The sequence below is a fragment of the Heterodontus francisci genome, chromosome 47 (assembly GCF_036365525.1).
Source record: "Heterodontus francisci isolate sHetFra1 chromosome 47, sHetFra1.hap1, whole genome shotgun sequence".
Taxonomy (NCBI): Eukaryota; Metazoa; Chordata; class Chondrichthyes; order Heterodontiformes; family Heterodontidae; genus Heterodontus; species Heterodontus francisci.
The window spans coordinates 11686568-11702003 of record NC_090417.1 but is presented as its reverse complement, the minus strand read 5'-3'; the positions used below and the strand labels follow the sequence as shown (position 1 = coordinate 11702003).

The 15436-nt window shown below is 45.3% G+C and overlaps 1 protein-coding gene across 1 annotated transcript in view; it reads left to right on the top strand.

The window, feature by feature from the left end:
- Positions 1-15436, top strand: part of sema4c (sema domain, immunoglobulin domain (Ig), transmembrane domain (TM) and short cytoplasmic domain, (semaphorin) 4C) — a 68188-nt gene that overhangs the window by 34393 nt on the left and 18359 nt on the right. Inside the window, exons 3-6 of the mRNA XM_068023380.1 lie at positions 4084-4146; positions 5127-5225; positions 6768-6864; positions 12374-12490. Of these exons, the coding sequence (XP_067879481.1) occupies positions 4084-4146; positions 5127-5225; positions 6768-6864; positions 12374-12490 (376 nt within the window). The remainder of the gene's footprint in view (positions 1-4083; positions 4147-5126; positions 5226-6767; positions 6865-12373; positions 12491-15436) is intronic.

The following is a 15436-nucleotide window of genomic DNA, read 5'->3' as shown; positions in this document are numbered from 1 at the left end:
GGTGCTTGCTTGCCTCTCCTTTTATTGCTTCTTGGTGAAAGCAGGTGAGAGGAGGCAGTGCTTTCAGTAGGATTGGTTTTTCAAGCCTCCACACAGCAAGTGGAAAAAACCTTTCTCAACTGGAATCTTTTCCTTCCTGTAAAGTCTATGAACTGGTGGGAGGATCGGTAACCAGAGAAAACCAATTTAAGGTAGTTGGCAGACGAACCAGGGTGGGGGTGGGGGGTGATAATTTTTTTTTGTACTCTGAACTCCTATGATCTCGAATGCACTTAGTGAAAGGGTGATGGAAGCAGATTCAGCAGTAATGTTCAGAAGACGATTGGGTTTTAACTGAGACAACAAGAGAACTTGGAGGTCTGTGGGACAAGAGCAGGGAAGGGAGATTAATTGGATAGCTCCTTCCAAGGGTTAGCACAGGCTCAAAGGGCTGAATGGGCTTACGTGCTATATGATTCTCTTGTTGTGAGGTGCTACAGTGGGAGCAATGAAATCTGTAAGGTTGAGTGTGTGTGAAGGGTTGGGGAGCGGTGCGGGGGGTTTGTTGTCATGAGTGGATGGTGGGGAGGGGGGTTTAAGTGTCGCTGGTTCAGGTTCATGTCTCTGTACTTGAACTCCATTGTGATGGACCAAAAATCCATGCATTGCTTTTGCTCAAGAACAGCAAAACATGAAGAACATTGCTAGGTTTCTATGCTCTTGCAAGATTACCTGTTGTGTGCACTCAATGAGTTTGGAGAAGGAAGTAACACTGGTATTAAATTGCTTCTCTCGTCACCTTTCTAGTCCCACTGCTTGCGCACTCTCTGTCTCTCGAGATGCCTTATAAATATCTCCTTAATAACTATGTTTAATTTTAGTGACATTGGCTGAAATTCAAGGGCACTGTTGGATGAATGTGCATTGCTCTGCCCAGTGGCAAATAGGCTATTCAGCCCTTGAAAGCTGGAGGATGAGCATGTGCAGTTATGGGCATGTGGTAAATTAGTTTGAAGTTCTTTTTGCCTGAGAGGTCAATGGGTTTGACAGCATTGTGTGAGTACCTCATTCAGTATGCTTCACGTGTGCTGCGTCCATTTCATCAAATTGAGCAAGCATGTGATGAGATGGACGAGATGAGAATCAGCCAGCCACTTTGTTTGAGAATGGCTGAAAATGCTTCGCGACAGCTATGGTCCCACTCTCACAGATCAATGAATATTGCTGATTTTTGCTGTCATTATGCAAAAGACTGCATGAAGTACACTTTGCTACATCATTGCATCATCTTGCTGAACCTGGACAAAGTAACTCAGAACTAACTCCCTGCTGGCTCCATTGCGGCCTGGTTCGTTCTTTAGTGCCTTTGTAACTTTGTTGTCCAAAGCTCAAGAGCTTCTCAGTCTTTGCTGGGTCAAACTGACTGACTGCATGTGTTTCCATCGCTCCTTCCATCTCCTTGTATTCACTGGTAGAAGGGACCAGAAAGTAGCAGAGTGGTTGTGGGTGTTGATGTATTGCTGAGACAGCTTTATTAGTTATTGTTCACAGTCTGTGGCAGAACAATATCAAAGCTTAACCCAAAAGCAAACAAACTGTACATCTCAGCACTTCATTCTTATTTGATGTGAATGCACTTTGCCATGAAACATCCACATGTAAATTACTGCATGCTCCCAAATCTTTTCTGTGGAAACAAGTTTTAACCAAATCATTAAGCATGCCAATTGAATTAAATCTTAGACCAGCTGATTCTCCTGCAATTAGTTTATTTGCTGTCCTTTTCATTCAATTGGAAAGAAATAATTGCCCCATCCCAGTGCTTCCCTGTAGACTCGACCCAGAAATGTTTCCAGGTCACTGGAACAAGGTGGACAAAACCACTCCCATTTCAGTTTTATTCCAGCTAGATAGCTTTTACTTGGGTGCCCTGGTCAAGTTATGAAACATCTGCTATTACTGGGCCATTCATAAACTTCCAGTCACATTGCATGTCCTGAGACTGAAACATGCGAATTTGTACATACGTTTCACAAATAACTATTTTCCTGCCCTTTGCTGTAAATCCCTTGTCATATGATTGTCTTCCCATCAAAGGAAATGGCAGCTGTCAATGAGGGGAGGAAATGGGAGTGACAGTAACAGCAGATGGGATCTCTGCTGCAGGATGATACTGTCCTGTTATTCAGACTCTTGGCAATGATGGAATTGCAGGAAAAGAGGATAAACAAGTCACGCATCAACTTGGCTACCTGCATCATATGCCATTTGTCCAACCTCTACTCCTTCGGTTCCCACTGGTCCCAAACCACGTCATTTCCATCTCATTGTCCGACTGTACATGTTCCTCCCAAGGTTTACTTTCTCTACCTCTACATTACAGTTTATGCTCTCTAGCCGTCATGCTCAGGAGTACAGTGGGGCTTTCTCCTCCCTCCCCAATGATGATACCGTTGATGGCAAACCCTCTGGCCATCATTGTTCTGCAGCCTAGAACTCCTGTCTCTGTCAATTCCTCTGCCTTGCTTCATGTGCTGTCACCTTCCAAGACCTCTTGAGAACAACCGCCTTGGACTATTGCTTGCTGGAATACAGTCTATCTTTGCGATCTGTATCTCTGGCAGCTTCCGGGATGATTAGCTCCAACAAAAATGTTACTGTAAGTGGCTCGTGAAGGGGGACCCCTTTGTGCAGCTGGTATTGCAGATCTACATTGGAGGAAGTGCTCGAGCTTTGGCTGTGTCCATTGCTGAGCAAACATCAATTGGGGTTTTGGGGGTATGTGGTGGAGGGGTGGGAAGGAAGGGCAGTGGGAATGGCTCAGTTGGTAAATGCAACACCTGGTGTGCTATGAAGCCATGCAGATGGCACAGTGGCGCAGTGGTTAGCACCACAGCCTCACAGCTCCAGGGACCCGGGTTCAATTCTGGGGACTGCCTGTGTGGAGTTTGCAAGTTCTCCCTGTGTCTGCGTGGGTTTTCTCCGGGTGCTCCGGTTTCCTCCCACAAGCCAAAAAGACTTGCAGGTTGTTAGGTAAATTGGCCATTATAAATTGCCACTAGTATAGGTAGGTGGTAGGGAAATATAGAGACAGGTGGGGATGTTTGGTAGGAATATGGGATTAGTGTAGGATTAGAATAAATGGGTGGTTGATGGTCGGCACAGACTCGGTGGGCCGAAGGGCCTGTTTCAGTGCTGTATCTCTAAACTAAACTAAACTAAACAGATCAGCCAGTTTGCAGGTTAGATGAGCTGCTCCGGCAGGACTGCCACTTCTGTTTGAGTACTACTGGAGTGGGAGGAGGGCAAATCGGCCCAGATCCCTGTCCTGGTCCTTGTCCAGCGATCGTCTAACTCTGGCAGGTCCACATAGAAGCAGGAATGTACAAGTTAACCCGCCCTTGGAGCGTGTTTGTGCCATTCTATGGGTATATCGCTGGTCAGTTTGCAAACTTCAGCAGTCTACCTTGTCTTGTTATGTCTTCGACTTTTGCAAGCCAAGAGTGTTATCAAGCACAGGTTTAATATTTATTCTTTTAGCATCGTGCTTTTTATGGGACAGGGTTCCACATCATCTTTGACGTGACAGATGTTTCATGAATGGACTTGAGGTTACAGTCAGATCAGCCATGATTTTAATGAATGGTGGAGCAGGCTCAAGGGGCCCGAGCGGCCTACTCATCCTAATTCGTATGTTAGTTCCTGAAGTCTCTGATTTTGTCTGAGATGTGTCTCATTAGTGGGAAAAATCTCTCCCTGTACTCTTTCAAACCTTATAAAAAGCAAACCCCACTCCCCCCCCGCTCTCCCCCCAGCCATCACCAATTAACCGTTGGCGTTCCACATAGTACAAGTTGATTTTAGATAACCTTGCCTCATAATTTAACCTAGATTTCAATACATTCCAGTACTTAGTCTGGGGCCACATCTGAGGGAAAGCCTCGGTAGGTGAGGTACTAGAGGATGGCCCTTGCCAATGGATCCAGACCCCAGATAGTCATCACTTTGTGATAGAAAATTGAGGATGTGTCAGACTGAGGGCAATGTGCCATTGGTGTTGCCCAGTGAATGTCATTGTAATTGCTTTTTTTGTTCGTTATATAGATTGTTTGGGACGCTCCAATTGAGAAGAAAATGGAGTGTGTTCAGAAGGGGAAAAATAACCAGGTAGGTCAGTCTCGTTGGCTGTGAGATTATGGAAATGCTGTTATTTCAGAAGCTTGGAGCGTACAGTAAGTGGATTAGACCAAGGCATGCAAAGGTCAACCTGGGATCATATTGCAGGCACGCAGCACAGGCGCATAACATTGCAGCCTGCATTATGTTGGGATAAGGTGGTGTGTTTTTCTTTTTGCCTTCTGATTTGTGCTGGATGGCTGCCAAGCTAAACAAAACGACTGCCATTTTTCATCAGAGACGGAAGATTGTGACAGCAGAGAGAAGAAGCTCAGAGCCGGGCATTGCTGTGTGTTTGAAGAAACTGGGTGTGCGTCAATACTAGCCATAGGCTACTGTGGCTTGGACAGAGGCCATTGCGTTGTGGAGGACTAAACTTGAGCACTGTCTTCTAATCCCCCTTTGGACTGAGGCCCATTGTCGGAGCACATAACTGCAATTTGACAATTAAGACTTGCCTGCTCTAAAATCTTTCAACTCTCCCCTCCCCCAGAGCAGTAACTTTGCATTATATGGGTGTCCTCCTTTCTGCTCTCCTGTTCTGATACCTCTCCACCTTTCCTCCTTTTCAGCCAGACCTTAACGATGATCTCTTTTGACCAAGATTTTGGCTGACTGTCTTAATATCTCATGGCAGGATGTCAGATAGTTTTGCTTAACACTCCTGGGAAGTGCCTTGCATCATTTTACAATGTTGAAGACGCTATATAGATAGATGCAAGTTGTTGAGTGACTGTCTTGTAATTTGGGAGTGACAAATATGCTCACGTTTGTATTTCTATCTTTTTGTGTTGCAAACTTGTCGGTGCAGCAGCCAGTTCTAGCACACAGCTGACAGAAGTGAGCTTGAGCTCACTCCCATACCTGATGCTATGATACGCCAAGGATCTATCAGGAAAATGGACTCTGCACTTTTTCAGCTTTTGCTAGTGATTTGAGAAATAAGCTGTTTGTTTGTTCTCTGTTCACAGACCGACTGCTTCAATTATATTCGTTTCCTGCAGAACTTCAACAGTACTCACCTGTACATATGTGGGACTTATGCCTTTCAGCCCAGATGCACGTATATCGTAAGTACCCTATCCATGGTAAGGGCGCTGCCTCCCGTTGTCTGCCATCTTGGGTTTCCTGCTTCTTCCCCTTTCTGCACTTGAGTGCTGCATTGTTGGAGGGACGGTGTTTTGCAGCAGAGGTTAAACCGGGGCTAGTTGTGGCTGATAAGGTGGAATGTTCCCACACCGCAACTGGGTGAAGAGTGGGGTAGGTGCGATGAGACACTCAGCAGTGTGGAGATACTCTGGGAATTAATGCCTTTTGCTCCTTCCTGCTATCCTGTACCCTCTGCCTGGCTTAGTCCCTGCTGGTGGTGGACTGTCAGATTTTTGCTGAGGGGCAAGGGGTTGTCTGGGGGAAATCCTTCATCAGTTCCATTGTCCAGCAACTGTTGTGTTTTTACTTTGAGAATGTTTGAGCTGAGAGGGAGGCTTTTTGGCCCATGGCACAAAAGCTATGTTCTTAGTCCTGCTCCTCTGGCCTTTCCCCACTGCTCTGCACATTTTTCCACTTCAAGTAGATATCCAATTCTTGTTTGAGAGTTAGTATATCCGTTTCCATCACCCTTTCAGGCACTGCATTCCAGCTATATAGATATACAGCTATCTCCCATTACCAGTAACGCATTCAAGGTGGTAGCTGGGGTCTCTAAATTGCTCCTCCCTCTAGTTTTTCAGCCACAGCCTCAGTTTGCTCTGTCCCTCGGCTGATGTGGAGTGGCGTACAAACTGAGCACATGGAGACTCAAAGCAGCATCCATCTCTTCTATGGCACTGAACCTGTGCACCAATCGCCACACTGCAGGGGAGTGCAACTCTCCTTGAAGCTCCACCAAACACATGACTGATGACACCCATTGCTTCCTGTGTGTGCTCGAACCAGGCTGTGAATCAGGGAGCACCCAGCTCTCATGGGGCTTGGGAGAGGCACAGCAGTGTTCTAGTCCTCTGGGATGGTCAATTAAAGCAGGAGAAAAATAGACCTCTTGTATACTGGCTGGAATCTATTGTAAGGACTTTTGCCAGCATGGGCCCAGTGTTTGATGAGACCTTGTCACTCAGCACCGGTGCTATTTTGTAAGGGAACCCAGGTAATTAGCATATCGTTCAGTCAAGCAGCAGATTGGGTCACGGTGGAGGTCAATGCCAATGGGAAGGAAAAGAAGTTCAGAATTGAGTAGTGACTGAACGGGGCAAGGATGAGTTAAGTTGCAGGGAGTGACTGGGCAAGGAAAACAAATTATGTTTGGATGGGGTGGGTGTTGACAGCAGTTAGAGGACTGAATGTCTGATGGACTGATGCCAACCAGGGGAGATGGCTAATGGCTGGAAATTGGGAGGGCCAGGCATCAGTTAGGAGATGGGTAACTTTATCTCTTGGTTCCACTTTTCAAGTTGAAAATCCCCTTGGGGTAGGATTTCGGCTGTGCTCTTGTAAATGCACGCATTGCGTTCGAATCAATCCATTATGTTACAGCTGTACCATGCAATAACTTCTATGCAGGAAAAGATTTTGAAGTCTTCTCTGATAAAGGAGAATAAAACCTTTGTTTTTTGCAGGAGGTGCAAAATTTTACTTTGAACAAAGCAGCCATGGAGGATGGGAAAGGCAAGTGTCCCTACGACCCTGCCGAAGGTCACACTGGCCTGATTGTGGGTAAGTAGTGGCGGCCCTTGGGTGCAGCTTGTTGTGAAATGCCTCAAAGCCAGTGTTTGTGCTTTTAAGAGCTAATTAAATTTGTCGCTTTTGCTGAATGTGGCTGAGAAGCTGGAGGGTTCCAACAGAGCTAGCCATTTAGTTTTCGATAGTCTCTGATTGTTGATATTCAAGCCTGCTCCATGTACCTGAAGGTAATGGTTTGAATTCTCAGCTTGGGTGCAGCTTAATTGAGTTGGAAGTGAAATTGTAACTTCAGTGCTACTGTGTGTCATGTTATGGGCATCTTGGAGAAAGTTGTGCATGCGTCAGTCGGTGATCTGAGCTTCCCCTATCCCGCACCCTTTTTGCTTGTTGCTGAGTTGGATTGACTGATTTGGCCTCAACTGGAGTATTGTGTCCAATTCTGGGCAACCCACTTGAGCAGAGATGTGAAGGTATTAGTCTGAATTTGGAAATGTTTCGTGAGAATGGTTCCAGGGATGAGGAATTCCAGTTTGGAGGTCAGATTGGAGAATTTGGGACTGCTCAACGTGGAGAAGGGAAGGTTGAGAGCTGATTTGATAAAGCTATTCCAAGTGTTGAGGGGTGCAGACTGAGCAAGTAGGGAGAAAATGTTGCCACTAGTGTAAAGATAGAGAACGAGAGAGCACGGATTTAAGGTAATTGGCAACAGAAGCAATGGAGACAAGAAGAAAAGTTCCTTGCCGCATGCGCCAGTCGGATCTGGAATGCACTGACTGAGAGTGTGGTGGAGGCAGGTTCAGTTGAGGCATTGAAGAGGGAATTAGACTGTTGGCTGAAAACAAAGAATGGGCAGGGGAGTGGCGGTAGGTAATTTGATCTTGTGCAGAGACGCTGAGCCAAACAATGGCCTTCTCTGCTCTCACAGTCGGTGATTCTGTGACCGATGAAACGGAATTTTCCAATGCAAAGTAAGATTACTTCTGTGTAATGTTTATTTTCACGCAAATATGATCGTTTCCCTCACGGATAATTGGAACACAGTGTGTTAGTGAGCACCAGAGGTCCTGTATTAAACTTCTGGTTGGAGCTAAGTTAGCTGATATGCGAGAGGAAAGAGCTGTAGTTTGGGTCTATGAGCATACATCCGAACATCTGAATTAGGAGCAGGAGTAGGCCACTCGGCCCTTCGAGCCTGCTCCGCCATTCAACAAGTTCATGGCTGAACTGATTACTGCACATTTCCACCTCCTCCTCCCCCCGATAACCTTCCACTCACTTGCTTATTAAGAATCTATTTACCTCTGCCTTAAAATTATTCAAAGACTTTGCTTCCACCACCTTTTGAGGAAGAGAATTCCAAAGACTCACGACCCTCGGAGAGAACACACTTCTCTTCATCTCTGTCTAAAACGGGCAACCCCTTATTTTTAAACAGTGACCCCTAGTTGTAGATTCTCCTGCAAGAGGAAACATCCTTCCCACATCCACCGTCAATACCCCTCAAGATCTTGTGTTTCAATGAAGTCACCTCTTAATATTCTAAATTCCAACAGATACAAGCCTAACCTGCCCAATCTTGTCTCGTAAAACAGCACGCCCTTTCCAGGTATTAGTCTAGTAAACCTTCTCTGTACTGCTTCCAATGCATTTACATCCTTCCTTAAATAAGGAGACCAGTACTGTACACAGTACTCCAGATGTGGTCTCACCAATGCCCTGTATAACTGAAGCATAACCTCCCTACTTATCGTTTATCGCGAGGGGAATGGAATACATAACATTCTATTAACTTTCCTAATTACGTGCTGTACCTGCATGCTAACCTTTTGCAATTCATGCACTCGGACACCCAGATCCCTCTGCATCTCACAGCTCTGCAATCTCTCACCATTTAGATAATATGCTTTTTTAAATTCTTCCTGCCAAACTGGACAATTTCCCGCTTTCCCACATTATACTTCATTTGTCAGGTCTTTGCCCACTCTCTGAACCTATCTATATCCCTTTGTAGCCGCATTATGTCCTCTTCACGAGTTACTTTACGACCTATCTTTGCGTGATCAGCAAATTTCGCAACCATACCTTCGGTCCCTTCGTCTAGGTCATTTATATAAATTGTAAAAAGTTGAGGCCCCAGCACAGATCCCTGTGGCACACCACTGGTTACATGTTGCCAACCAGAAAATGACCCATTTATGCCTGCTCTGTTTCCTGTTACCTAGCCAATATTCCATCCATGGCAATATGTTACCCCCTACATCATCCCCTTTTATTTTCTGCAGTAGCCTATGATCTTCTCAAATGCCTTCTGGAAATCCAAGTACAATACATCCACTGGTTCCCCTTTATCCACAGCCCATGTAACTCCCCAGAAGAATTCCAATAGATTGGTTAAACATAATTTCCCTTTCACAAAACCATGTTGACTCTGCCTGATTACCTTACATTTTTCTAACTGCCCTGCTATAACATCCTTAATAATAGCTTCTAACATTTTCCCTAAGCTAACTGGCCTGTTGTTCCCTGCTTTCACTCTCCCTCCCTTTTTGAATAAAGCAGTTACGTTAGCTATTTTCCAATCAGGAACTGGGGACTTGTCAGCCCACATCTCCAACAATTTGTTCAGTGCCATTTCCCAAGTGATTGTAATGTTCTTGAGTTCCTCCCTCCCTTCCATTTCCTGACTCCGAGCTAATACTGGGATGTTCCTTGTACCCTGAGTAGTAAAGACCGATGCGAAATATCTGTTCAATTCATCTGCCATCTCCTTATTATCCATTCCCCAGTCTCACCTTTTCTATAGAACCAATACTCAGTTTAATTATTTTTTATTTTTAAAAATATCTCTGAACAATCTTACTATCTGTCTTTATATTTCTAGCTAGCTTTTTCTCGTACTCAAATTTTACCTTCCTTATCAATCTTCCGGTCATTCTTTGCTGTTTATGTTCTGTCCAATCTTCTGACCTGCCTCCCATCTTTGCACAATTATAGGTTTTTCCTTAAAGTTTGATACTATCTTTAACTGTTTCAGTGAACCACGGATGGTGGGTCCCACCCTTGGAATTTTTCTTCCTTATTGAAATTTATCTATTCTCTGTATTCTAAAATATCCCTTTAAATGTCTGTCACTGTATCTCTTTTGCCCTATCCCTTAACCTCCATTTGCCACTTCACTTCAGCTAGCTCTGCTTTGAATGCACTCACAATTGTCATTATTTAAGTTTAAAATACTTGTCTTGGACCCATTGCAGTTGGTCTCATTGCTCCTGGTTTAGGGGAGACCAGAAATTTGTCTGGGGTCCCCCTTGTGCAAGCTTTAGCAGCCAGCTGTTCCTAACTGCTATGGGATGAGGGCAGGATTGGGTTTAACAGCGCGACCTCTCACCATGAGCAAGCTTTACATCCGTCACGCCTGCAGGTGGCGATCATGGCCGCAAGGCTCAACATTGTGAAACTGCCATCCAGGAAGAGTCAATGCCTTCAGCACAGGAGGTGAGATACGAGGAAATGGAAATATTTGGGATAACAGCCTGATGACACTGTCTGATCCCCAGTTTTGTTTCCAAACGAGGGCCTGGAGTCCACAAGCTCGGGCTGTTATTGTTGAAGGGAGGTAATAGTTTGTAGGGGCTGGGCAGACGTGTTTATGTAGGAGTTATCCTGTCTGTCAGCTCTATTTCCACTTGATTAGAAGAGTAAACTGATCTGTAGAAACAACTGGCATGCTTTCCAAACACCACACTCCTTTCCCTCCCACCGACCCTCTCACTCCCCATTGTATAAACTATCTCAACACACAGTGCCAGCCAACTTAAATAGAATTGTCAGCATATCCCAGGAGAGTTTTCATGTGCCTTTGGGTGTTTGTTGAAGCAAAAAAGTAGGCATCTCTCGTCCCAAAAAAGCCTTTTCCAACCAACTCTGCTCCTGTCACAGAGGTGTGTGTTTGTCTGGTTCTCCGCAACAGGCAAGGCAATTCCGGTTGATGTGGGAGCCAGTTTTCCACAAAACAATATTTTGATGGGAAATGCATAACAGGATGTGGTGATATGATAAAGAATTGCAAACTGAGTGCAACTTTTCAATTGCAGTGTCAAGGTCACACCATTGACCTTCCACTGATTTTGAACTCCATGTTCTATTTCAAAAGATGCCCTTCAGATTTTCTTCTTCCCTGAAGGTGCAGACTCTCCTTTTAGTAGCCAGTACTTCATCCATGTAGCTGTTGGTCAGGAAGAGCACTAGGTAAAAGCAGTGAATTGGGATGAGAGGAGATGGTTTTGGTCAAGAGCTGGATTAGGCTCGAAGGGGAGAAGGACGGACTGCAGCACACTTTGTACAGTTCACCGTGTGTAACCTCGAAGTGTTGGCAGGCTGTCGAGCTGTGGATCGTATGTGAGTTTGGTCCAATACTGCCTGGACCTCTTAGCTTGACAGACTCTTTACGGTGGGCATCGCCTGGTCCCACTTGGCTCAGGTTCCTCAGGATAGTATTGTTGTGGTGAAAAAAAAGGTCAGCTGGGATTCTCCATTCTGACTGCTCTCATCTGGCCCCTGTTAGGCATGTGAATGGAATGAGGTTTCTTAAAAACTAATGTAAGTAAATGCAGTGGCAATATGTCAATGTCCAGGATGTTGTTGTGGAATAGAAAATGCATTAATCTTGAGACACAGTCAGTGGAGGAGGCACACAGGGGCCAGCCAGTCTTTCAGCATTGAATAGCAATACTGCAACCAAATGGTGTGCTATATATACAGCCAGTATAGTAAGTACAGCTAGGGAGGCACTCTGAACCGAGGGTGCAATTCCTGACTTCATAGAAGGTTCCACATCAGATTTGCTGTGGGTTTTGAAAAAAGAGCAGCTGACGGGTAATGAATGGAATCGAATTGGCAGTTGGAAGGTCGGAGACAGATTTGGGGGGCTGCAGGATGATAGCAGATTGACCACGTGCTGTAGATGTGTTGTGAAGTAAATGGAGTTGGGAAGGATGAAGCGCAACCCTACACATGGTCATACTGAAGCTTTACATTTGGGGAGTTGCATGTTAGCCAGGCATTGATAGGGTCATCACTGCATAAAAATCCAGAAGGTCAAAGGGATGGAGTTGCAAGAAAGCAGCTGGAGGTATGAACTGTTGTGAAATCTAAAATGTTTGATTGAATGTGGATAAGGGAAAGATGAAGGAGATTTGCACCTCTGGACCTCACATCTAACTGAGTGAGCAGTCCACTCAAAGCAGATGTTGCATTAAAGTTTAGAATAATCTGCCAAGTGCAATAGTACAGTGGGTGTTTTGTACAGTGGGGTGATTTGGAGAGTTTGTGTACTTGACTGATTCAGCATACTCGATGGCAGTTTCTTGCTTTTGACTTGTTGTTGATTAGAACTCCACACGGTGAATAACTGAGCAACGTTCCGTGGCTCATGTGGCCCAGAAAGGATGGGTGCCGCTTTATGTACATGTTTAGTGGTGTTGCTTTGTTCAATGAAAAGCAGGACTTAAATGGGTTATGCTCCCTGTGCTCTTTATTTCAGATGGAGAATTATATTCGGCAACTCTGAACAATTTTCTTGGCACAGAACCAGTGATCCTGCGGAATCTGGGGCATCACTACTCTATGAAGACGGAATATCTAGCTTCCTGGCTCAATGGTAGGGTTGTTGAGCTAGTCATTTGTCCTGCATTTTTAACTTGGTCATGAAATGAACACTGGGAGTGTTGGGGACTGGAATAGTTGCTCGTGCATGCACTGATGGTCAGCATCAAGCCAGGTACAGCACAGAGATACAGAGTAAAGCTCCCAAAACAAAAAGGCCAAAAAATAAGGGTTTGACACAGATTAAAGCTATCTCTATAAAGTCCCCATCGAAATCTCCCAGAGCACCTACCGGCATGGTTTACATGCAGAGTGAGGCTGTTTTGCCAGATGCTAATTGACCTTGAGTGCATTGTCAACATTTTCTGTTGTCTGTTGAATTCCAGTTCCTTATCCTGACTGTAGCATGTCGTGTCCTATCTAAGTGGAATTTGTGTAACATTTCTCCCTGCACCCGAAGCTGGTGCGTTGTTGGAGGAAAGCTTATTGAACCTTTTTCATTGTCAGTTCCTGCCCACTCAAATCTTTGGCATTGGTCTCATTGTTGTAATGACAGAAGACGACTGATGCCCTGACTTCTTGCCTTCCCTGATTGCTTCACTGCTGGAAGACCCTTCACCCATTCTGTCGCTTTGAATCAGCAGCTCTCTGATGATATTCAACAAAAGAAAAACTGCCGCAAATCTTGCTGAAGCTTTACCCCATTTGGCCCATTTCATATTTCTCCCCCTGCCCCATCTCTGCTGCATTATTTAGCAGATGACCTTTCCTCGCAGAAATGCAGGAGCCCAGGAGAAGGCAGGATAGAGTAAGCTGCAGCCAAGTGCCCACGTGCAAAGCCCTGTCTGTACCAATCAGTATTCCTTGTCACCATTGCAGACTGGAAATGGAAGGGAGCCTGCAATTGCTATGGAAGCTGGTTCAAGGAGGTGGAAACCATCTCGGTCCTCTTGTTGTCCACGAGCTCCTGCTGATGCTAAGGACAGGACTGGGTCTCCTGTTAGTTTGTCCTTTGCTCAAAAGTGTGAAGATTGTTTGGGTGCAATGAAAGTTGATTTTGAAGGGAAAACCCCCAGGAAAAAGCAGTCGTTGCCGATGGAGCAATTGAAAATGTTGTCGGCTGTTGTATTGCTCCGGTGGCTGCAGAAGTTTTAAAAAGTACCAGGTCGCTGTGTAACATGCCAGAATCGAGAAGGCTTTTAAATTGGATTGAACTGAGGGCCTCAGTCTGCCAGGTGGCGTGATCTCTCCAAAGCAGGCTTTGTGCCAACGCAGGAACAAATAGGAGACTGTGCACTCAGGGAGGCAGAGCAGCAGATTATCCCTCGAATAATGCGAGAGAAGATTGGCAGACGGCTTATAGTTCTTGGCCTTCATTTGTAAAAGTGACAGTTGTAGCTGACAGACGGGCACTTTCCTGGTGTCTGAAGAGCTAACGCCGAAAACTGTCAGGCACTCAGTTCACTGTCTGGAGCAAGTAAACAGCTTGATGGGCCAAATGGGTAAATCAAATAGTCGCAGCTGTCATAGTGTTGTGAAGGAATAGGCTTGCTGTAGGTTTTTTGGATGTTGGATTTTTTATTCACAGAACGCCTCACCCTGCCAATTTTCATCCAATCCGCTCTTGAAAGCGATACCTCTCACTTGGGATCCCGTTGCTAAGCATCAGAATGCCTTTCGATACTGAATGCAAAGGGGCCAAGGAGCACAGAGACCTGGGGGGTTCACAGAGTCAAAGGTTGGAAGGTGACAGGAAAAGTTGATATGGCTGCTTCAGGTTTTAAAATTAGAGCACATGGTATCCTTGGCTTTATGAATAGAGGCGGAGTACAAAAGCAAGGAAGTAGTGCGAAACCATTATAAATCACTGCTTAGTCCCCAGCCGCAGTACTGTATGCAATTCTGGCCACCACAGTTTAAGAACGGTGTCGAGGCCTCAAGGAAGATGCGGAAGAGATTTACGCGCTTGGTTCCAGGCATCATGTTAGATGGAAAGTCTGGAGAAGCTGTCATAGCTCTCCCTCGGAGCAGAGAAGATTACAGGGATTTGAGTCATGGTGTGCAAAAGTACGAAGGGTTTTGATGGAGTCAATCAAGAGAAATGCTGCTGCTGGCAGGGGAATTGGTGACTGGAGGAGACAGATTTTAAGTAATGGCAAAAGCTGCAGAGGGGGAGGCTTTCTTGAACACGGAATTTATGATCTGAAGGGGTTGTGGAAGTGGGTTCAGTTCACAAACACGTTTGAAGAGGGAATATCAGCAGGGCTATGGGAAAAGATCCAGGACGTTGGAATAATGGGATAGTTTAGAAAGAGTATGCTCAATGGGCAGATAGCTATCTTTGGTGCTGTCCAATGGTATGAAATGTTTTTCATTATTTAGAAGCATAGACTATTGAACTGTGGGAGCATCACAGCCAAACCTGCTCTGACAATCATCTGATGTGCACTTGGCAGTCCCTGGAACTGAGCCCCAACCTTGAGCAGTGCATGAGCACACCAAGCTAAATTTCAAAAAGAAGTTAGATATTGAAGAGAGAAGTAATGTTTTTTTCTCGCACGCAATTGTGGCCTGGTGCTCACCAATCCAAATAGGTGGTGTGCACCTTCCATCAAGGGTCAATGGATACTCTACACCACTACAGCTAAATGAAATAGTCTGACTGCTGCCTGGCCTGCTCTCGAATCTGGCCATTATTTGCTCAGCCCATTTCCCCACTTTGTTGCTTTGGGAAACTCTGTGCCTCTATCTAACGTGTGGGTTTTCCTGGATGACACTTCTGTCCAACGGGGATACAACTCCATTTGCTGCCTCTGTCTAAATTCGACAGATTGGGACAAACAGACCCACGTTTGACATACCCTTGAGGAAACTGCTACCAAGTTGGACACTGCAGAAACAACCATGTCAGAGACATTGCTGAAGAATAATGCAGCCAGCACGCACACCCAGCTGCCTGAAGAACTAGTTTGAAACCCTTATTAATATTCCTGAACTATTG